This window comes from Neodiprion fabricii, chromosome 3 (assembly GCF_021155785.1).
Source record: "Neodiprion fabricii isolate iyNeoFabr1 chromosome 3, iyNeoFabr1.1, whole genome shotgun sequence".
In the NCBI taxonomy this organism is placed as follows: domain Eukaryota; kingdom Metazoa; phylum Arthropoda; class Insecta; order Hymenoptera; family Diprionidae; genus Neodiprion; species Neodiprion fabricii.
The window spans coordinates 16,811,267-16,837,019 of NC_060241.1; the positions used below are offsets into that span (position 1 = coordinate 16,811,267).

General features: G+C 34.4%; 1 protein-coding gene across 1 annotated transcript; it reads left to right on the plus strand.

Annotated features, from left to right (window-relative positions):
* The first annotated feature begins 950 nt into the window (after positions 1–950).
* Positions 951–21,575, plus strand: LOC124177683 (DDB1- and CUL4-associated factor 12 homolog). Its single transcript, XM_046560323.1, has 6 exons — positions 951–1,395; positions 5,192–5,647; positions 17,348–17,578; positions 17,877–18,161; positions 20,224–20,389; positions 20,571–21,575. Exons 1-6 carry the CDS (start codon positions 1,310–1,312, stop codon positions 20,724–20,726), a joined length of 1,380 nt encoding a protein of 459 aa, XP_046416279.1. The 5' UTR covers positions 951–1,309; the 3' UTR covers positions 20,727–21,575.
* The last annotated feature ends 4,178 nt before the right edge of the window (positions 21,576–25,753 follow it).

A 25,753-nucleotide genomic window follows, 5' to 3' on the forward strand; every position in this document is an offset into this window, starting at 1 on the left:
CGCTTAATAATGATGAGCATTATAAGTATTTGAAGTACCCTACTGTTTTCAAGGATTAGTTAAAATTTGAATGATATTTATATTGCTGAAAATAATAACGAAGGCTTATTTGAAGTAATAACAATGAAATTGATAACTATAAGTTTGAAAAATGAGGTACAAATGAGGTGTTGGTGTACTTTCTACGATTTACGAAAATTCTAGTATTGAATAATCAAATAATACCAAGTAAACACGTCAAATCAGGCATGACCAAGCCAATCAGACCAATTTTGTCTGAGAAAAGGCATTGGAAGTAGTGTTTAAAAATATGACTCACTGAGTGTGTTTTAACTGACGTAAAAATTTTTTAGTCAGCGCAGAAATAAAGAAATTGCATGGATTCTATGAATTCGTAACGGTAAACTCGTAGAATTCATGACATTTAAGTCTAACCCAAATCTTCGGCTTTAACCCGACAGTTATTGAACCACGCTTCGTTACAATTGATTGTAAATTTCTATTGGTATGTGTCTAGTACATCTCATGCTGAAACTTACTAAAAATATTAAGAAACAGATAAAACTTTTCGAGTGGATTTAATCATATTTTTATTCAGGATATTTCTACCATTCAATGGCGATTAAAATTAAATAACTGACTTAATCAATTTCTTTCAAAGTAAATTTAAGATTCGTTTATTGATTTTTTTAAAAATAACCTGGAACGCGGCATGACACTCCTGAACTCCACTGTATACGATTCATTTTCAATCTGCATTGGTTTCAGTCTTTTATCATATTATACAGGATTTCTCAATCATGGAATTGCGTTGCATATACGTGTGGAAAGAAAAGCTGCGATCTCACAGAAGAGGACGGATGAACTGCTGTTTATCAGTCACCTGGTATATAGATAATGGGTATACATACATACCTATATCGTGTGCGCTGGGTATCCCAAGATGGCGGTGGTTACTCTTATGCAGTGAACACTCTGCTGGCTTTATCATGTATTTTTTCAACTTATCTTATATATTTTCGTGTTTAATTGTCACATTCGCCTGGCGAGGTTCGAAATATTTATGAATGCTATCGGTTATCCGTTGCACCGTGAACGTGAATCGTCAAAAAGTGGCGACAAGCAGTAACTCGGGCGACAGTTTTAAATACCATGTACAGAAAAGCTCAATAGATCCATCAGTCCGTGTTCAGTTTTTTCTTGTTCAACTACTTTTAATAATAACTAAATAGATAAATAATCTTCTACGTCGTTAAACCCCGTAAATAACTTATACAATTTTCCTTGAAATTAAATATAACTATTTACAATGGCAGAAACACAAAGAATGCCTGTGTATGGTCGACATCCTCCTTGTGCAACTGGGTCCCGTTTGGAAGAACGCAGAGCCCGAAGGTACGATAACAATAATTCTATATTTATATGTTCTTTATGTATCCATAACTAGGGGATAGACTGTGTGTACCTGGTCTCTTTTTTAATTCTCTATTGTCAAACTGCACCTTGTAGGTTTACATTTGGTTAGAAATTTCATGTGTATGGGTATGATAATAGATTATTTAAATCTTGAGATTTCGTTCAATTTAATGATTTGAATGTAATATCATTTTGCAATGAGATTAGCAATGTTTCAACATCATAGCCCGCAGCTAAAAAAAATTACAATATCTGTACACAAAATATCTACAACTTCAATCACTTTGTCTTGAAGGGTATCAATTGACTATCAATTAACTATCAATTAAGCAATGAGTGAAAGAAAGAAAAAGTGGCAAGGCAAAGCGACCAACCTGACATGAGTATATGGATCAGCTGAGAAATTAAAAGCAGTCTGTAAACAATTCTGACTCATCAAAATCATTGTTATTGATACTTATCAACCATATGTTTACTGACATACACATGCATCCAATAATTTTTGTTTACTTTGGTTGGCCTAATTTTCTGTAGCGCTGACAAACTTCAAGGCCAATTTTCATTAAACACTCCAAACACATATTTGTATGGCAAAAGGTAAAAGTGACTGTATGCAATGAGGTTAAAGTTAGTAATGTTATTGTAACAAATTATTGAAAAACATTTCATTATTTTACGTATTTAAAGCAACTTTAATGTAGTCGAGTTTTCCAAATGTGAGTAGGCACATTTTGCTTCATCATCTGATTTCTATTAATTCAATGTACCCAAAGTTTTGATCAATCGAGCTTTATTGAAAATAGGTCCAATATTTCATGAAAGGATCAATGCGGTATGTAGACATAATGTTATCATTACGTACTCTCGGATAGCTAACTAGACCTTATTCGCTCCTCAGAAGTTTATAAGTAGAACTCAATCTTTGTGGTAGAGTATTCAATCAAGCTTGATTGATCAGAACTTCAGGCGCATGAAATTTAAACAGTCTTGAGCTTTTAAAATAATGATTCTTCCTAAGAATGCATTATTACATTATCGTTACCAATTTCAGCCTCGGCCAATTCATAGTTGTGGTTGCTACGTAAGCATTTACTGTTCTTATTTTGTACCATAGCAAAATATAGTTCTGGGTACAATGACAATTAGTTTTGCTTGTCCCATATTTTCTTGGAATTCCATTGATATTTAAACTGGTATTGTAAAGATAACCTGTTTTATCAGAATTCTCTCGAACTTTTTCTCAGCGCGTGCACTAGACTGTATAAAAAAAAGTAGACTATTTTTTCTCAAAATTCAAGTCTAAAATATTGTTCCAAATGAGGAAATAAGAATGTTGCCAGAATTTGAGCTTTTAAGGGAGTGATCTAGTGTGAAGGCTGTTTTTTTTTAAAGATTGTTTGGGTATTTTTTAAAAACAAACCATTCAAATGAAATTTGTCACAATTTTTATATTATATTTATTGACATTTAAACAAGTTTTGTGCGTTTTTTGCAGACGAAATAGTGAATATAATCTAATGTATTCTGCCCAATAGGAAAGTATGTAAAATAAAGTGTAGGCATGATATTTCAAAAAGTATTACACCGATCCTGCTCAAATTTTTGCAGCATCTTTATTATACCTATACCTATTGCGTGAACAAGGATAATCATGATTGCTTTGATAGTTTTTGTTTTACGAGCTAAACAAATGAAAAAAAAAACCAAACTTAAATTTTTACTGCAGAAATTTCAAAAACTTTGCGGGAAATAATTTGAAGGAAATAAAACGTTCTGTAAAATAAGTCCTACAAAATTTTACGATTAGTTTGATAATTTCGCTGAAAAAGTGTAGATAAATCATAAAATTTACTGTAAATTCAACTGTGACCTTAAATAACTTTTGAAAGAGTAGATTTATCATATAATGATAACAAACCTTTTTTGTAGAGCGTTCAATTCCCTATAAAAATATGTTCTGGTCTTATCAGTACACTAATCCGTTGACGAGTTGCAAGATTTAAAAGTTTAAAAAAAAAAAATTCCCGTTATTTAAATGGCAAATAGAAAATCGTGATGATGCACCTCTTAATATTAATATTAAGAGCTCAAACTTTGAGAGCATTTTTTTTCATCATTTGGAACAATATTTTTGACTTGAACTTTAAAACAAAAATATAGTCGATTTTTTGATACAGTCTAGTAATATGCACGTTACGCATCGATTATGCAAGAAAAATCTTAAATTCTAACAATGTCTCATTTCATATGTCTGTTACAAACTTTTTTAAGGGTAACGTATACCGTGGTATGTATATGTATATATATATATATATATATACACAAAAAATACCCAAACAATCTTTAAAAAAAAACAGCCTTCACACAATATATGTATATAGTGATATCAGGCAAAAACGTGTTGAAATGGTGACACTTGACTTTTGATGCAAAAAATCCAGTCAAAAATTATTAAATTATTCCCCAAGATTCAAAAATGTTAGTCCGTGCTCTGATTAATACTGGTTTGAGAAGATGTATTTTTTAAATTTTTCATATTTCAGATCAAAATCTTCAGAATTTTGCGAGTCTATCAATTTAAATTTAGTCAAGTTTTTCGTAATATTAGCAAAACTTTCAAAAGGTGTGGAAAATTATCTCAACTTTTGCAAACTCACTTCAAACTCTTATTAGATCCCCTGAAATGCTTAAAATTATTTTGGGCGTTGATATGTTGTTCAATAATCGGCCAACGCAAAGGAATATAGATTTTTCATTCGTTACACCAAAACGGGGTCCTGATACATTATTTAATTCTGTTATTTCTAACTATGAATACTGAATACTATTGCTAATATGAGGCATAGCACAAAAATAAAAACAAAAATTTCGCTTAATTGCGGTGACTTTTACGTGCTTGCTCGTCGGTATAAATCATTATATATTATAAAATAAAAACATTTTATTCCCCAGGTGAATATCTCAAAAACTAGAAGAGGCATAAGAAAAAGTTTGTTACAAAACCTGGAGGGTTTCGAGGAGGAAGTATAATGCCGATGTGCGTTGATTTGTGAATTACGCCACCTTCGAGATTTTTTGAGTACTTCATGATTTTCTACAACGAACACGTATTTTGACTATAAAAGGTTGATAGCAGGTTTGAAAAAAAATTACAAAACCTAAGAAAAAAAAAAATTAATTTTTCAAAATTTTCAAAAAATTTCAAACTCTTCAGAAAATATTCGGCTATTTTGCTTAGAAAAGGCATTAAGCCCACAGTTTGATTACTTTTTTGCGCTTAAGGGGCTATGGGGTGCTTGATCACCTGGAAAACACGATTCGTAGTTTTTCAAAACAATGGAGATCGATGCTTTATCTTGACGTAAAGTGGTTGAGTATTTCACTCTTTGAAGATTGAGAAAAAATTTTCTGAAAATTATGAAATTTTTTTTATCATTTTGTAAAATAATATATATTTTTTCAAGTTTTTGAATTCGTCTTCAAACGCAATATCAGCCGATGATGGTGAAAATATGTGTTCCCTGTCTAAAATCACGAAAGTGGAGTAATCCATAAACCAACGCATATCGAAATTATCTTTCCCCTCCGAAACCCGTTAAAATTTTATATTGAACTTTTTCTCGCATCTCTACACTAGTTTTCGAGATATTCGCCCGGGGCGATTGAAAAAGACCACCTTGTATATCTGTTTAGAAAAACTGACTATCGAATCCTCTTAACACGGGTAAATTACTACCTGGAATAAAATCACGAACAATAATTTTTTGTTTCTTAGGCTCGCTTTGCGCTTGGAGAAAAATCGAAAGCCGGAAAAGCCCGAAGATTTCGTGTGCTACGAATCCAGCGACGAAGAAGAGGAAACTGTAACTGAAGGAAAACAGTATTTGAGAACGTCCTTCAACTTTGTGGATTACGTACGTGCTAGAGAAACGAATTTAAAAGAAGTAAGGAAAATCAATCAAGAGTATGGCTCACGTCATATCCTAACCCACGACTTATTCAAAGAATATTCAGTTAGTTTAAATAATATGAACAAAGTGTTCTGCTCGCAATGGTTGAGCGACAGACAAGTTGTATTCGGAACTAAATGTAATAAGCTAATGGTGTATGACGTCGCGACTCAAAAACTTGACCAAATACCGTCGTTACATGGGAGACAAACAAACCCAGCAGGTGCCGCTATTCCTGAACAACAGTGCGGCATTCACTCTGTACAAATAAATCCATCAAGGTGAGTTTATTCGATGCTGGTTATTGATAACATTTTTATTATAGTCTAAATCGGATTGAAAAGTTCCAATGAAACAGGGCTTGATTCGGATTTGAAACGCTTGTCCGTTGTTTGGCTTTTTATATAAAATTCTCGAAAACTCGAAAACCATTAATTTACGTGTAAAGATTCTTGTCTCGCTTTGCACGCAAGTCTGTCTCAATGTTGAGTTACGTAATGAATTGCTCTTCGAGTCTACCGACTTGAAAAATTGAAAATTGTTGAACCCTTGTAGGCTGTAATCCTGCAGTCGTATACGTACACCACAAAGTTGAAAATTGCTTCGGGAAATTATAAAAACGCTATAAAATTTTTAAATGCAGCTCGTAAGCATAAAAAAACTAGTATCTAATACAAGGTATGAGTCTTAAACGTATAATGAGAAGGTGGAGGTGAAGATGTAGAAATATTCGAACATAAGCGGATCAGAATTTGTCATATTTTTACTAACAGGAAAATCTATTTCGAAAAATTTCAAAACGTAAATGCTTCAAGTGGCCCGCTTGCATGAAAAGACGACACATTTCTCGCATTTGCAGTCAGACTCTCAGTTTGCAAATTGTAAATTTTCCTATTTCCTCTCTATACATATATTTTGTCCCAATGTGTCTTATATTTTGGATGAAAGGTATTTGTGTAAAAAAAAAAATTATAAAACGGAAAGGTGCTTTGACAGTAATCCTCCCACGGTGGTCACCCTATCCCGGTAGTGGAATAAAAATATTATTACTTTTCTAGATGCTAAGAAACTGTTCCTATCGTTTAAACACGAACAATTTCCATATATTCACAAAAACTGGAAAGATAAAACTGATTTTCGGTCTATCCTAGAATTGTTTCATATTCTGGTTCGTCAATGATTCCTGAAGACATCTGTGAACTCGTTTTTCCGTCAGAACCCAAGTTTATGATTCGAGTGGTTGCCCTCAAAAAAGTCATTTTTAATTTTGACTATCTCACCCCCCCCCCAAATCGGCTCGAAGTAATCAAAAAATAATACTCTAATTTTTTAAGATTTTTAACTCAACTCAAACCCGTGCACGCCAGAGAATTGATTTAAAGGGAGTAGGCGTGGAAATTTTAAAAATATTTTCCTTTTTTTAGTATTCTCTTACTACAATCTCGTCCAAATATTTTGGCGCAAGAAAAACTGACAAATGCGCAAAATTGAGCTCAGGGGGACTAAGAAGGCTTTGATGGTTGAAAATAGGATAAACATTCGATTTGCGTTTATGAATAATTGAAAAATCATGGACGTTTTTGTTATTTATAAGTTGTTTGTCACATTTTTGTGGAAGAAAATCAGTGGCGTACGTAAAAAAAATAATAATAAAGAGAGGTATCGAGTGTTGAAGACAACCGTGCGTTCGGATGATGGTACATATTTACACACGTTTTTCTCCAAATAACGTTTGTTATTACTTTAGCCATGATAAGTCAAAACGCTTTAAGATATTACCTTGATTTTTTTTTTCAAATAAAGATATCAACTTCCTCTACAAAGTGAACCAACGTCTGTATAAAAAGAAATCATTATCGTTGTTATTCATGTTTCGATGTTTTTCAATGTTAGCCGCAACTTTTTTAATTTTAATCTTTTTTCAAAAAGTTTAGGTTCAGTCTGTAGAGGAACATCCCCTGAGGAGAATGGCGCTTGAAAATTGTCGAAAACTCTAACCGTTCACTCGGAATCGTGGAAATAAGGGAGCAGCGCATGAGACGCGCGGTCTTGTTTATCCGCTTGTATCTCACTTAAAGATTTATATTTTTTAAACTTGAACCATTGAATTTCATAGCCAAAACTCCAATAAAAACGTTGTAAAAAAGAAAATGTATGTATGTTGTTTCAGTTCTTCACAAATGCCATTTGAATATCATCCCATTTTCGGCCTATTTTCGCTGCCTACTCTCTTTGCTCCTTTTCCAAGGAAACACTAAATCTACGAAACGGATTTCGATGAAGTTTGATATAGAGGGTGAGGCACTGATTACGAATCTGGACTTGAAATTTTCAATTTCAAAATGGCAGATCAAACATGGCGGACAAACTTCCCAAAAGTCACTTGATATTGCCATTGAATTACTTGAAAATGTTTAAACGGGGAAATGAACCTTCCAGCGGCACGGGTTGGAGTTGAAATGAAAGTCTAATCGACGCAAAAGGGCAGCCGCGCTACGTTGTAGATTTTTTTCGGATTTTTCAATTCCAAATCAAAAACGGAACAACTAGAGAATCAGGCATGGAAAGATTATAACACAGAATAAAAATCAAACGTTATTCCAATTTCACTATTTGTCGTTTATTTTTTATCATAATTCCAAGGATAATTCCCGACCCGATGGCTTTGAATTTTCCTCTAACTTTGGGATAATATTTTACCGGATGAAGACGATTTTTTCAAATCTTTTCAGATTCTTAAAAACAATCGGAAGTCAGCTATATACACAGTATGTTTTTGTCATTTTTTATGCATTTGAGAAATGTTTTCTTTGACTCGTCCTTTGTGTAAAAAAACTGAGCTTTTCAAAAAAAGTACTCCCTTCGTTATCAAACCATCGCAAAAGTGCAAAAAAAAATACCATTTAAAGAAAAAATATCAATTTCAAGCACGAATACCCACTTTTATTTTCGAGTGTATACTTTTTTATGCTCAGTGAATTACTTCACTACGAAGCTGAAATATTAAGAGTGGGATCTCAATGGCATCATTCATTTCAATAATATTAGAAAAAAAAAATAGAATACCGGGTATGTTACAACAGTGTATTCATTCACGGGATTTGAATTAATAAAAAAAACCTCAAATACTGTGTGATGATACGTGTGTATTCGCGGAGCCTAAATTTTTGCAAGCCTTGAAATCACACTCTGCAAATTTCAGGCTCATAGTAAAATAAGTTGCTGAATACAAGAAAACATATTGATTTGAAAATCGAACTGGGTATCCACGCTTAAGAACGACATTTTTATTCAAGGCGTATTTTTTACCATCTTGAAATGGTTTAACTACCACGAGAGTATTTTTTTTTCGGCAAGCCCTAAAGTTTTTATATCAAGGATGTGTGTCAAAGAAATTTTTTTCAATCCCCTATTAGGGGCTGCCCATAAATTACGTAGCTCTATTTTGGATACTCTTGAACTCCCCCCCCCCCCCCCCCCCCATGTAATCTATTGTGGCTATTTTCTAGAGCACCCCCCCCCCCCTCCCAGAATGACACGTAGTTAAAAAAAATTAGCTATGGAAAAATAATTCAACAAGTGGTTTTGGAAAAACTTTCATTTTAGAATAAATGACGAGACTAGGCACGCGTGCAAATCGTGAATAACAGGAAAAGATTCGATCGCAGCTTTTTCATGATATTAATATTGCGCGCGGAAAAATGAATCAGAATACATCGATTACGATATCACGTATTGCAGACTAAGACTTTCCCTAACTTTATGGATAACACCTTACGGGATAAAAAAAAAACATGCAGTGGAACGTGCCAATTATCGGTTGTTATTAAAAATCTGAAAACTTTGTCAAATCCTATTCGTCCAATAGAGTATGCTTTCCAAGTTGGAGAAAAATCGAAAACCGTCGCGCCAGAATTGTATCCGTAATTAGAAGGACAACCTATACATGCGTGTACAATTTTATTTTATCATAAAATTATGTTCACGCTATATACATATGTTTTCTTACAAGGGGCACCATATATTTATCTACCTAGCGCAGGAAAATACGTAAATCCGGCGTTGTCTACCAGCCAAGATGACCAAACGATAAGACGGTAGACAGTAAACGGCATTTTGTACTTTTCAATATATATGCAGTAATGAATAAATTACCCCAAAGCTCTGGGATGAGGTGTGGGACCCCATTAGCACCATTCGAAATACGCTGGAAATGCTCAATGCGGACATTTTGGGCAGTTCGTATCGAGCCCGGCGATGGCATTCGCGAAAAAGCTTAAATAGATTAGTAAAGAATTGTTCTCTAATTTCTTCAGGTAATCGAGGTTCTTTTTTGGATGTTTGATAATGAGATTTGAAGATAATTGAAATGTGAAGAAGCTGCCCATTCTTGTTTGATCTCATTTTAGGTTAATTTCCTACACTTGTCGAGTTTATAGGATCGATCCATAAACTGCACGGAATAGTTAACAATAGTTAACAATAGTTAACAAGAACGCCGTATGGTATGACAAAAAATTTGGAATCTTACGTTGATTCTGTTTATGGCTGATGTCATTGACGAAAGATAGGTAAAGATAGTAGCCAACTCAATGGAGCTTTTTGATTCTCGTTAAATACTTCACTCTTCGTTAATTAACGCTAAAACGAATCTAACGAAAGTGCAGTATGATAGTCAACGGAAAGAAAAGACTTTAATTGAAACTCAATTATATCGGCCGCCAAAACGGCTAAAACGGATGTTCGAACCTTACACAGATGTTCTGACGATTAGTAGTGTGGATTTGTGATGAACATGCCGCTGAATATCGTACATGGTTCTATTCACATCTGGAGTATGGGAGATAAGGGGAAGTTGACACACTTTCCATCATGCTTCAATTCAACGTCTTTACTATTGCCAATTTATGTTTGGGCATGACTGAAGTCCTCATGTTTCGGAATAGTAGACATGGCCGCTGATCACAGCTGATTTGATCGGCAGAGATGAACTCAACAACTCGATTTTAAAATAGGATTAATAATCGAATCTTGCCAACTTAGAGATATAATAAGGAACGTTTTTGTGGAAATAATTGTGCCGCTTACTTTCTGTATTTACAGATCTTTATCAAAGAATGGTTTTAATATAAGTATGAAAGGCGTGAATCGGTGTTACGCAACCGGGTTCGCAAATTATTGGAAAATGATTGTCTCGTATACGTAGATAATTTGAACCTCGACATCCTGTTTTATATCTACATGTCGAAAATATTAATCTGTCATCTGCTTGCGTCATACTGTTTTTTGTTGTTTCGATTCATTTTCCAAATTATGCACCCTGAGGTTGAGAATATCACTTCAATGCGGCGGTTACTTGTTCAAGGTCTCCTAAATTAGCAGCAGAAAAATCATAGAAACCAATTTGATTGTCGCTTCTGGTTTACGTAGCATCTGCACTGTGTTGCAGTAATTTTATCTCTTTGAAACATAGGTTTTTATATTATGTTTGATATTTTACTAGCCTGATCCGTACTAAACCTTATGCAAACTCGTTTAAATGAATGCTATAGTCAGTTTTTACCGACTGAATAAAATGTCATTTATTCTGGCTATTATGCAAGCCTTCAAATCACCGACGTAGAAATAACACAGTCAGCGCAAAAGTACAGGCAATGCCGAACGAAAGCATCCAAAAACTTCTTTGTCTAATAACAAGTGGTATTGATTTTTTTTTCAGACCACCCCCCAAATCAACTATAAATAATTCAAAAACAATTTCGTAATTCTTTCAGATTTTTATATCAATTCTAACCCGCACCTGTAAATCGATGGACATCACCATTTAAAATACACCTGTTTCAGATACATTCTCAGCATATAATTTATTGTCTCAATCAATCTGTAATTGCGAAGATTTAGTAAGTATTAATGCTACTGTCCGAGAAAAAATTCACATCATCGTACCAACCAATCTCGACGAATTGCACACCCTAGAAATTTGACTTTTTCGTTTTATTTATAAGAAATGCAATTGTCTATATTACCTGGTATGATGGTGTGAATTTCTTCTCAGATAGTAGCACTAATGCTCACTAGAACCTCACATTCATGGGTTTTTTCGAACATTAGTACTCTTACAGTAAAATATATACTAAGAAAGTGTCCGAAACAATCTGAAAAAAATTGGTAATTGTTTTTCAATTATTTATAGTTGATTTGGTGGGGTGATCCGGAATAAATTCGTCAACATTCTAAACGAGGACCACCCTAGTGTGTACTCATATAATGCATGAATGTAAAACACTACCATTACAGATAACCATTTAAACTCAAGTAAGTTTCGTTGCTTTGTATTACTGACACGTACGATAGGTTTGTTTAACTGACATTAGCCGTTTACGTCAATTGTGATGTACATATACACTTCGCGGACTTGTAATCATCATTTTATCGTTGATTAGCTCAAACCTTGTCAAGATCATTTTGTTACGGTCTCCCCTGAGGACTCACAACGTAGTGTTAAATCTCGCGACGAGTTTTCGTAGGGTCTGGGATAGCTTCAGGTGCTTGAATTGTCGACGCTTCTACGCAATTTCAATGTAGATAAATGACCCGGTAACTACATACGAAGAAAAATTTCTATCGTGACCCTTGATGTCAAATAACGTTCGATGGTCTTCACGAGGCGTTTTCAACTATCGCTTAAGGTCGATTTTGAATAGCTTGAACAATTTTTTGGATATTGATTGGCCACATCGTATCACCTAGCCGTGATATTAAACTTGCTCAACGGGATCCTAGGTGGATCAATTACCTCAGGGACTCCCCCTCCCCCCTCTTGCCGTAGTACTATAACAACTTTTCTTGAATTTCCTAAAGTTACTTGCAATAACGATCTCATGCAGTTAGGAGAACAATTCATAGTTTCGTTACTATCGTGTGGAGAGTCGGCTGAAATAATAACGTTTTGTGTGGGTAAGTTTTTATCTAAAATTTCGCAAATTTACGTCGAAGAATTCACTTTTTAATTAGAAGAAAAGGAACCATTGAAATCGAGTGAATAGTTGACGAAATAAAAATTTTCGGAACTCACTCGTAATCTTCGCCGTTTACTTTCATACCCTTAGACAACGCAACGAGATAGGAAAAAAGCAATTTAGTCTGAGACTTGACTGTCACGTCGATTATGGAATGACTCAGATCTCGCAAAAATGAGTCTTGAAACGTCTGCAGCGCTGTCTGGAAGTTAAGTTGGTTTCGTAGAATTTCCTAAAATTCAGTTTTGACAACCCCGAGGTTGTATTCTTTTCCGCCGTGCACTTTAATCGAAGAATCTTACGGATTATAGCCTTAGCAATTTTGTTCCGAATCCGTGCTATTTCTTTTTATCGCTGCGTTGTAGATTTTGTGCTACTTCATTCGTGCAGGAAGCTGTGTTGAGGGGAGCATGGATGCGACTTCACAGATATGGCGATTCTCTCTAATAAGGAGGAGGCTAATAAGACTTAGGCGTAACGTGAAGTCAGTTATTGTAAGTAATTTTTTAAATTCATTGCGAACATTTTGATTAAGGGTTCACGTATCCCGCCACGCGCTGAAAACTGTGTAAATTTGAAAAATTATTATAAAGGTTATACGGTGATAAAAAAAATTAAATTGTCGATTTCACATTTCTCATTAACTTTTCAATTGTAAGAAATTTTGGTTTTTTTTTTTTTTTTTTTTGTTTCAATAATAACATTATTTTTTACGCGTGTAAATGGACTACTGACGAAAACAATGGCGCTACCTTGTCAGCATCATAACTTCACCAAGAATTATTCCTTCTGCAAAAATTAAAAATATTCTTGTAAAATAATGCAATAGTAATAATTTGATGGAGGAGATTTTTTATTTCAAAAATACAGAACTAAAACAGTATTTGAAAGTTGAGTGTGCAAATTCAAAAAAAAAAAAAAAAAATGAGTGTTTAATAATTTGTAAAAAATTGTCCAACCAAAAATTTAAAAAAACCTCGCGTCAGACTATAGAGAAAATAATGATCGAGATTTGAAAAAGAAAGTTAAAAAATATTTAAAATTGACTCAGTCATCGTACTGACACTGGCTAAAAACATAGTTTCGAGAAAATCGTGTTTAAAGTTTCTGGTGGGTAGAACATGAACTTATAAGTCTCCCATTCCAGCTTCGTACTGTACACCTTCTTCCTCTTGTATCTACATGTTTTTGATGGTTTTCTGCAATCTCTTGTCAATTCTAGCTTGTTTGGTGTATTGAAATGATTGTATCCTCGTATATTCTCCTTTGGACGAATACCACGTTGATATTTCGATCCTTTGCGATCGACGGAACGACGTGGCAACTTTTTACAAATTTTCAAGGAAGCATACGGTTCGTACTCTTTCGATTTTTACTGTAGTCCTTGTGGAATTTAGGTACGACACCTCTCATTAATCGACGATGATAGACTCTGGAGTCTGGGATAAAAAGCTTTCAGGAAGGATTAGGAAGAAGTTCCTCACTATTGATAAATCGGTTGGCCTCCTTTTCGGATCCAAATGATAGCAAATTAGTATTAATACGACAACATTACAGCACCTCACGAACCTAGGGATGATGCAAGGAAAGACAACAAAGATTTAGAGAAAGGACGGAGGTTGCCAAATTCTTATCGACCTTTCTTATCTTATCGTAACCATCAACCGCCACCCGAATGACATGATGAATGAAATGCCGCACCGCTAGGCAGTCACGTAGCGTAAACCAATAGAGCAATTTCCAGTTATAAAAAGTAACTGCGTTTTTATTACACAAGCTATCCAATTTTTAGTAATGTACCTACTGGATCAGGATACTTTACAACATAGACCTTGTTATTTAATACAACTAGTTAGTTATAAACCATTCGGGCTGTAGAAAGCGTATTCGCAGGAGGTCACAAAATCTATCGTCACCATTAAGTTGCGAATTGAAACCCTCGTTTCACCGGATTTCGAAATTTTTATGAAATTGAAGTTAGTAACGTTGCTATAACGATGTACGTTTCGGAAAAATATTTACTTCGCACCTTTAGTATTGTTCGAAATTTAGTTAGCCATGACAAACAAAACATACTAATATTGCGGTGCTAATACCGAAAGAGCTTATACTTATTTACACGCCCTTTTGGCTTTAGAGAGCTCTCCAAAGTCAAAAGGACGTAAAATAATTATAAGTACTTTTGACATTAGTACCATGATATTTTGAACATCCAACACTTGAAAGTCGTTCTAAGATTCCACAATGGTGATTTTTCTTCTCGATGTTCCGTTACGTTAACATTACTAACTTCTGCCTCTTAAATTTTTGCCGCTTTAATGTCGATATTCATTTTAATGCTGCTCAACGAAATTTCTCAAATGTGACACTACGCTCGATCAAACTGATATTACCGTTTGTTTTCACTTACCAAACAATAAGAGCATAAAATACGCGTCAAACTCACAAAATCGAATACTTATAATGCCGTGGAATTTTTTTTACGATTACATTAATATTTAGCAGTGTTTCATGTTGGTCATTTTAGTCAGTTAATATTTGTCACCTTGGAGTTTCCACCATGGGAGGTTTACTATGCAATTACCGTACACCGGAGATAGGAACAAAGAATTTTTCACGATCTAGTACTCCGTTTATACCGAATGATTTTATCAGGACGCATGGTAGCTGAATCCAAATTCTGTTTTTTTTTTTTTGCAATGCTAAGTTAGTAACATATGAGTAGTATGTGCTTCACAAGCATTAGTATTATTTACGCAATACTAGGGATGGCTTCGTCATGCTTCTTTGAAAAAAGTACCACCACTATTGTTATGGAAAAAAAAAAAAAAATGAACGAACAAGTGGTTAATTTGGCCAACTTTGATGGCACCATCCTAAGAACTTTTCGCTGCAACGCGTGTCGAACCCATAAAATATTTACCCTCTCCCCCCTCCGCACAAACACACACACAATGACTAGATATTTATCAAATATTTGATCAAGCTTTATTTTTTAATGAAAATGTTTGATCCGAAACAATGTCCGCTAATTTTAGTTTCGCAATATCGAGGAAAACACTGTTCTCTACGATATTTGTCAGGAGGATTATCACTTTGGCGCATTGTCAGACACACTTGTAATTTCATTTCGGTTTTACACTGAGTTTCGTCGCTGTTTGGAGATCAAAAATTATTTCACGTTGAACGAAACGACAGCTATATACAGTAGCTGAAATGTAATTTCACTTTGAACCAAGTTCTAATAACCGCGAATTCAGTACATACTTACAAAAAATTCACGTATACGTGTATACATGCATGTGGTAAAAAGAAACTGGTGTCTTTGCCGTGTTGGAAGTTTTTGTGACTGTACATATTCTTGACAACATTTAATCCGCGTTGCCTTATTTTATTTTTATCGCTAATTTTAAGATAGTATGGAGAAAAGATTTTCATCAGTTACAAATTCGTGGATCTTTTTCCAGTTTAGATGCCATTTTATGATTTGTATTTACTTACGGAGTTGAAATTTGTAACGTTAATGTAGCGAAGCATTTGTTCAAAAGAATGACTATTTCAAAACTTTAGAACCCTCCGGAGCGCAGTGAACTGTTATGGCTAAAACATGAAAAACTTAATATTCACTTTCAAATTTTAACCACGTATTTACTAGTGATATCTTTGTACTCGTACAGTATTTATATTTTTATGTATGCAATGTATTATTATATCCAGTCGTCTCAAAGGAGACCAAAAGAACTGCAGTTTTCACATACATCTGTTTTTGGCCAATAACATATTTTCATTGCCGCTATTTCGATATTGGATGTAGTCGAGGTTAAAAATTTTGGTGGTACATTTTTCAGATTCTTAGATCGTATTTTACGGCGTACCTATTTTTGTTGTCAAACAATTATTTCAATTCCAGTTGTCGACAACACTGAATTTATATAAGCAATTTATCTGTACACGTGCCCTAAATAAAATAGTGTAAATTAAACGGAACCGTATTCCGATGATCGATCGACGTTATCTCTGTTTCACGTTGGACCGACAGATTTTCACATAAAAACGTCTTGTTAGTCGTCTTTTTTTTTTTTATTCGAATTGCACCTGACTACATTAGATCCATGCTAGCATGCCTTTGTTAAAAATAAAACAATTCTTTCCGAGCATGTTCTTTTTAGTAATAATTTTAACAGATATAAGTATTTCCAATGAATGACAACGACAGGACATGTGTATAATGAGTACTTATGTAAACTAATCTCTATATGTGGCATTCTACGCCAAATCATCCTGCCTGTGACCCCCTGACAATGTAAAATTTTATTTTTACATGTATGATACTCCTTACCCGAAACACTACAAAAAAATTACAACAAAAACTTCATTTACAATAATTTTTTTTTTTTGCAAGTTAGTTGAGCTGTTTCAAAAATGATAATGATTTGATTTTTGAGCAACTTTACGCCAATTCTATTTATTCTAGAATGACTTGAATTTTTCATCAATAAGTTTGACGTGAATGGTAGAAAAGTTCTTTCTTGCGGCAATTTTTGTTACGATCTTTCAAAGATCAATAATAAAACACCACAAATAAAAATGAATTATATCGGAATTATTGTGATGGAAAACTTAGATCTCGCTGGAAAAACTTAAAAGTACCGGTATTTCACTCCTGTTTCGGTTCTAAAATCATTATTTCACATCATAAAGTTTGCCTAAATATTTTCAAAAATCAAACGATGGATTTTGATATTGAAGAGAATAATCTGTGCAAAAATGGCAATCAAAATGTTTCTTAGTTTTTCGAATGAGAATTATGATGTAAAGGAAGAAAAAAAATCAGAATTAGTCAAGGCCACAGACTAGGTGATTTGGAATCGAACAGCCCATATACGGTTACATACAAGAACCATATCCTTTTTCATCGTTTGTGAATGAAAAGATTTATAATCGGTCTTCATTTACATTCAGAACATTATTATCTACGGGAGCAAGAAACAGCAACGAAATAGCAATATATAGACTACCTACTTTAGATCCTGTTTGCGTGGGAGAAGGTGGTCACAGAGACTGGGTATTTGACATGTGTTGGTTGGACGACGAATTCCTAGTTTCTGGATCAAGAGACACTAAAATGTCGCTATGGCGGATAGACAGCGACTTGGCAGATGCTCCGGACAAGGCGGAAATACCAACCCATAGGTAAAGAAATCATCACCCATATTCAAGGAAGTTGAATACAATCAACAATTTATGTACATACCTGAAGTTGCGTTCGATCAATGCAACACTCGACCATAATTTCATCATTTTATACCGACAAATAGCTGACCATGTTTTATTTACTTTTCAAAAATTCATCATTGAAATTTTGGTATTAGTGAAGGCTACCTGAGTTTTCAATGAGTTTTGATCGATCGGTATTTCAGATATGTGTAACATTCTGTACACTACGAATATGAACAACTGTTAACATGAAGATTGTCAATTGTTTCCACAGGTTAATTCAGCCTGTATGTGTTAAAGAATGTCGATCAGCTCAAAAGGTTCGAGCTTTGGCTTTTAACAAGGCTTACAAAGAAATAGCCGCCCTTTCTCTCAATAGCTTTATACATATTTGGTCAGCTGAAACATTTAAGCAGAAGATATCGAGAAAGTTGCCGGCCTGTCAAGAAAATGTTTGCTTGGCAGTTCAAGATGACGGAGTTTACGCAGTTGGATGTCGATCGTACACATTGTTGTTGGATGCTCGAACATTACAACCAATAAAAAAAATACCATCCAGGTTAGTAATTAGTTTAAAAGTTAAAAATATGAATGTGATGCTTTTTAGGCTTATGCGAGCAATTACTTGCACCAAATTTGGCAAGTTCCACGAGATTGACAATTAGAAACAGACTTGCCGACACATTTGTGGGCAGATTCACAGAAAAATCGGCAAAAACTAGGCTGATGTGCGCAGTGAAACATGCAATGGTGATTCTTAAATTTTTTACCTCGCTGATTTCAATTCTTGAATCAAAATTTCCAAAAAACAAAATGGCGAACCGGAAGTAACTATCTGCGTTACTAAAAAGCATCCATTTTGTGTAGGGATTGATAAATTGGCGGTTTAAAAGTCACTTATTGAAAATCTTGAATCGAAATTTCGAAAAAACCAAAATGGCGAACCGGAAATATATTTCTATCTTACTCACAGGCAACTTTTTCTATCAGAAATCAATATTTGTGTGTTTTGAAGGTTGTTTTTTTTTAGAAATTTTAATGAGAATTGGCGAAAATAAAACGTTTGTCTGGAAGTGAGGGAAAGTTTTAAAAAAATTTCCGAAAATTAGTTATAAAGCATTTTAAACGAATTTTATTGCTAAATACAGTTAAAACAGCAATCTGCACTTTACGAATTAAATATTACCGAAAATAACACCTGAGTTACATAGAATAATTATTCCTGATTTCAATATTAATCATAATCGTCATCGTCAGAGAAATTGGCAAATTCTGATTCCTCACTGGTGTATTCCATCGATTCACCTAAACCATACTTATCGCGAGAATTATCGGTACAGAGCAAAAGTTGCAAGGCTTCTGATGATAAACTTTTTACTTTTTTCGGATACTGCTTGCCCGTGCTCGATATGTACGGATCTGAAGTTAAGGGTCGATTGAAAACGTTTTGCATGGTCGCTGTTCTTGGGTGTTTTCGAGCAAAACACTCGCGATATTTTTTAATATCCTTGTTACGGGCTTCCTGGGCGACTTCTGACATTTGCCCGATAGGAAGCGGGGACCATTCAATTATCAAAGAACCGTGAATCAAAACTTTGTTTCTTTCAAAAATTGAATTCTAATAGGGCGACAATACCGTGGAGATAAAGGCCTGGGATTTTTCCAAAGAAAGAATTCTTTTTTTTTTTTTTGAGATATCCGACCCTAAAATTTACAATGGAACTAAAGACGTTAAAAATATACTCGCATCACAACTGTCATCATTCGTAAACTTTTGTTTGTATTCACTGTGCCCAGAGCTTTTATCACAACCCCATTTACAAATTAGTCTTAAATTCTTCGATTCTTCGGGACGCAAAGAGTTCATCACGTCAGTTTGCACCTTTAGAATTCTGTCGCAAGTCTGGTCCATCAAAGACTGTAATTTCATTTCGGCTAAGGTCTCAGTTACCGTTATATGTACATGTATATGTATATGTATGTATATGTATATGTAACAACGGTTTTTAGCAGCAACAACTTTTGCGTACGATGGATAAATAGCAACATTTTTATTTCTCAAAGATCCTCTGATGTCTATGTATTGCTGTTTTCTTAATTTTGCATCTCAACTAGCCGGTATTTCACAGCTTTTGAGGGAGATTTTGTTGTGATGTTTTTTAAAATAATGGCAGCATCGTTTAATCCTGCAGAACTGAGTCTCATCCTGGTGGCCAAAGTTAATTCCTCCACGCAAAGCGTTTCACTGACTTCTAAAGCCCTTCTTTTCTTGGTACGTTCACTCGAATCTTCGAAACTCGATTTCCGAGGTCGCCTAATCTTTGAAATGACATACATACAAATCAAAAATCAGAACACTCAATTTTTGGATTTTGCCGATTTTTCTGTGAATCTGCCCACAGTGGCGACACAGGTTTCATTATATATACCTGTTAAAGTATGAAAAACTGAAATTCAGCATAGACTGAGTGATATGATGGATGCCTTAGTGCTTACATATTACATATAATATTTGTATTTTATCGGTAGCGTAGGATAACCTATACACTGAACATTTCGGAATTCTTTTTTAAGATACTAGTACTAAAAAATATACTGATATCCTTCTCATATGCAAACAGGTATAGCGGGTGTGGTATACGATCTGCTAGTTTCCAACGATCCGTCTTAACGATTGGTACAGGACTTGGAATGCTGATGTTTTATGATGTCAGAGCACAAAAATATTTAGAATCTTCCATCAACTCAAATAGAACGGTGGTCCTGAAAGCATCAAAAGGTTACGTGGTAAGAATACACATAATACAATCAAGCTTATTCTCAAAATCACAAGAAATTTTAAAAGTAAAGCATGCGCATGAAATTGAGTTTTACTATCAAGTTATAAAATAAGTATAAAAATAAGTTTGTCACATGTACGTGGATACGATGAAATCTTTGTGATATAATTGTATGAAATTCTTATTAGTTTCCTGACGAAGAATACATGGACGGCTTCCAAAATGTGAAATATACGCCAGCAATATATACTCACTGTTACGATGCATCTGGAACGCGTCTTTTCACAGCTGGTGGTCCACTTCCAGCAAATCTTTATGGGAATTATGCTGGACTATGGCAATGAGTCCAATTGTATGACTTGGAAAGTATTCCTTTAGATGACATATTTATAATGCATATTTACGACTTGCGAATGTATGTCAATCTTTGCTGTCCGTAAACGGAAACACTTGTTGGTACATTAGCGGAATTTTCAGCTCGATGGATATGTAAACTTATATTGTAGGATCAATTTCCTAAGTTGTACGTGTCATGAAATATACCGTGACACGTAAGGAACTCACGTCTAGCTTTTGACCTTGACTTAATCACTGGAAATCAGTGTTGAAAAATTAGAAGCGAAAATTATAAGCATTATTTACGAATTGTACAGTTTTATCCACCTTATCGTTTTACTTTGTTACATTCTCAATGAATAGGAAATTTACAACGGCTATGAAATATGGAGCTGAAAAAATGAATAACCATTAAGTAGTAAATGTATAGCCTACCTGCTAACTGAAAGAAGATCGAAAACAATTGAAAACAACATAAAATTTGAAACCGGCTGAATGCATTTTTTCTCTATATTTTAATACGCGTTATCTTTCTTTGTACACCGAGTAAAGCTCTGTTTACAAAATGCTCAAAAGCTATTCCCATTTTTGTTGCATTCAGTATTTTTTGATTTATAACATTTATAAATAGTCAATTATGCTAAAACTTTTTAAAATATTTAATGTTCAGGCCACCTCTCTGCAACTCGATAGGCTCTGTTGAATCTTTGGTTACCTATGTTGAGTTACATGCAATAGATTGTCTGTTATTAGACATAAGATAATATTATATAAGCCTGTAAAAATTAGCATATTATAAATATGCCAACGATTACAAGAAAAAATGAATGATTATTAGTAAATTAATTATTCGAGCAGAAGTTATGTTTTTTTCTCTATGTTCGGAGGTTCTACAACCTTCAGACATATTAAAAATGTACTTTAATGTATTTTCAATAGTTCCTTATGTATATCATGTTAGGAAGAAACTCACAATTATATACTGGCCGTGATGTGCAGCACTTTTCTCAAACTAGTCTATCTAATCGCCATTTTGTTAAGATTATAAATGGCAACGAATTTTCGACGAAGAATAATGATCATTAATGATTTATGTAGCTGTTATTCTAGAATCAGCTACATGCGACCCCACTACGAAAACTGATGAATCCTTTCGGAGAATTTTGCACCATTCAATAAAAGTTATTTGCCATCACTTTTCGGAAAATCAATAAACGCGTTTTTTCGATAAATTGAATTTTCAGTCTTGACTTGTCTCGAATGAAAAAGTCAAATTTTCGTCAAGACGAACAAAGATTACAACGTTTTTCCTTATTTTTTTTTTTTTTTTTGCTTAATTAATATATCAAATAACCTTACTAAAACTCGATTAAAGAAGTTAGTTTAAGGTAAGCCAGACAAGATGTCGTAAGATACGAATCAGAGATTCCACGAAACGATAATTTCGAGGTTATTTAGAACTGCACACGCAATGCCTTGACAAAGTTATAGCAAAATCGGTTTCCAACGTCCCTCAGTGGGCGGAATCGTAGAAAAAGTCAGACAAGTACACCAAGTTTGTGATTATAAGGAAATTTCAGATTTTAATCTTTTCGACATCACTGATCACGAATCTGAAGTTAAATTGGCAAAATTTAAAATGGCGGATCGAATATGGCCGACCGATAGCACAATATTTTATTGAATTTGAGTAAAACTCTGTGTAATCGTTCTCGAGGTCGCTGACAACGGATTTGATGTTGAAATTTTAAATTCAAGACTCAGAATGGTTAATTGATACAAACAAAAAGTTTCCTTATATCCGGGTTTTCGGGGCGATTTGTCGTGAATATAGTGCAAAGAGTGGCTTGATGAAATATGAGGCATGTTCAAGCAGTTTTTCTTTCATTTTAAACGCTACAACCCAGTATACTAAAATAAATCTGAGCTATACGCATAGATCGTTATCTTCTACCACGTTCACGGAACCAACGGAACGCAGAAACATAGCCGTAGCTTCAGGTGAGAAGCTTTTTCTTGGTTTTTTCGACTGTTTTCTCATACTCGAAATATGTAGATCAGATGTGATCATAATGCGTTGAGAAACAACTTCCATTGTTTTGTCTTTCGCACATTTTCACGAGTGAATTTCTCTATATTTTTTGATATGCTTGTTTTTCACTTCTTGAGCATATTCCGACAGTTGCCCGATCGGAAGTGCATTCCAGTCGACAATTTTAGCTCCGTGAATGAAAATCTTATGAACCAATGGTGGGATACAATACTAGAGATACAAGTTCACGAACATTTTCGTGGCTTCGGAGCAGAAATTTTGAAATACTTCGACATTAACGGCGAATCCATTTCACAAAACTTGCAATATCGTGTGAAATTTATCAATCAAAGTTTCATCCACTCCCGGAATCTTAGCAAACACGGGTGAGTTTTCAAAGAATCGCCAAGCCATATTTCTGCCATTACTGCTGCCGAACCCTGGTTTCGGGCAGATATATGTTCAACTGCAATTCGCTTTCAATGGCTTTTTGAATAATACATATACGCTGCTTCATAATATCTTTCTCTCTTACCACGCGCTTTCGTCCTTAAGAATACCTGATTTGTATCTGGTATGTAGAAGGCATTCAAAACGTCGGATCCATGAATACAAAGTCGGTAAGTCGTATCTCAAACCACTAAGGTCGATTTCTCGTTTCTTCATTTTTCAATATCATTAAACTCCTTTGACGTCGCTTCACACAATTGGCAACGCATTACAGACTTCGGCTCTGTTATTGCATTCGCTGTTTTACCATCTATCATTGTGAAATGCATTTCATATTTAACTACAATTTCCCTTCCATCTGTAATAGTTTTGTAAGTTTTCGCTAAGGGACCAAAGTGTCAATCTGACTTGTTACATAATGCTCTTCGTTACGAGTAGACTCTGTGTCTTTGTGCAAATATTGTAATTTTATTGGGTGACAAAAACGAGTTGACGAAGGACGGGGATACTTCCATACTGCCATTTCTTTTTGTGTTTCATTATCTATAGCAAGAATTTATAAGGGAAAAAGTGAAACTAAAAAAATATTTGCAACTGAACTTTTCTTGTCACTGAACTTCTATTTGTATTGACTTTGACTTGAACTACCGTTAAAACCCCATTTTATAATGCATCGAAGATCAGAAATCAATAGTGGGTGCAATGTGTTAAAAACATCTTGTTGCATGTTCAAAATTATTTAGCAAGTGTGATCAAGTAGAGACTGTAGACCAGAGGATAACAACGCTATTTTGCTTCTAAAACTGTATCGTAGTGCTTACATAATGTCGAAAACACGAAATATTCTTTTCTTTTAATGAGCTACCTACTTCTAGAACGAGACTGAATATTCTGAAATGAGGACTAAAATATATTAAATTATTATTACTACATATTGTATTTACCTTTTCATGTTAAGTGAACTGTTTTTCCAAGATGCCAATCCGCGTATTTAAGTTCGATCGAAAGTTTCCTCTTAAAATTTCGAAAAATTTTTTTTTGTTATACGTCACTTTTCCGGATCCTGTCGAAAACATTCGTCAATCAGTCAGAAAATCACGAATGAAAATATAATGAATGGCTTTTGCAACTATTTCTTCATTTGGTATTTAGCAGCAATATCAGATTTTGCAGAAATGAAAAAAATACCGTGTATGTTCACGAGTACCATTCATGCAAAGTGACAAGAAAAAATTGCCGTAAACCTAAATCTGAAGGAAATCGAAGCATTTCTTTAAAAATTTCGAAACTAGACATTATTCCCCATATGCTCAAACTTCGAACAGCGCAGATTTTTTTGGGATCGCAACTATTTCGTTAATTTTCGATCAAGATGTTCAAAAATTATTTGCTCAAAAGAAACACTCCTAAAAATAGGTATGATTCTAGATCGTCCAAGCTGTGCCCCCCCCCCCAAACATATCGCAGAATCCGTTCTGACCGTCAATTTTGAAATTTGGACTTTTGGCAATCCCGACTCCTGTGGTCCCGAAGTTATACGGATCGTTAGTTTCGTTAATTCTTCATACCTAAAAATTTTATACGTCGTAGCTCATTGGATATCGACAGAATTGAACTGTAAGAAAGAGATATATCACAGGAGTTCTGGTATGTGTACATATTTCAGTGAGTATTTGTATGAGAAACAGAGACGTGCAGTTTATAAATTTTAAATGAACATTCTGAACAAAAATTTTCATCAACAACTTTTTTGAATGATTTAAACAGTGTCGGGATTTCTAAAAGAATCTCCTTCCTTGTATTCTTGTTCTCAAATACATCAACGTTTCAAAACCTATCCAACTATTCCTTTTGAAGAATCTAAATTGCTCATTTCGCCACTCCGTTTGAACGTGATCTTGAGATTAAAATCATTCTACCCTTTCTGACATAACGTGTTATGTTAATCAAGCGCCGAAATAGCTTTCCCAACTGGTCATGCGCCTCGTTAACCAATTTGTAACTTAGCAAATTGAGCGTATGACTGCGCATGCGCGAGATATTTTGTCTTTCAATTCATGCAAGCTGGCCACTTCAAGCTTCAGATCTCAAAATGTGGCTTACCGACGTTTTTTAAGTGACGTAAATTTTGTAGGTCAACAGACTTTAAATAATGTATGTAGTGATTTGGGAAGGCTTGGCAAACTTTTATCGTTAACCGATTGTTGATAATAACATAATTGCAATTCACCACTCGGCACAAGAAAGTTTGACATCTCACGTCCCGATTCGAGTAAATTGGCTCCCCTATCTTGCATACAATAATATCACCACCATACGATCATCTCGTCGACGAGTAAAGTTTAATTGTTTTCTCAAGTGCACTCGGTCACTCAGCCTGCAAAGTTTTACCGTTTCCTCACAACAGAATCGTTTCAGAAAGTACATATTCTTCAAATTGGGATCTGTATGACCTGTAGTATAAGAGTTATTGTTACAATTTCACATCTATATACATTAATTTACATAGTTTTTGCCTAGAAAAATGGTTTGGGTTGTGTATGATCTACAACT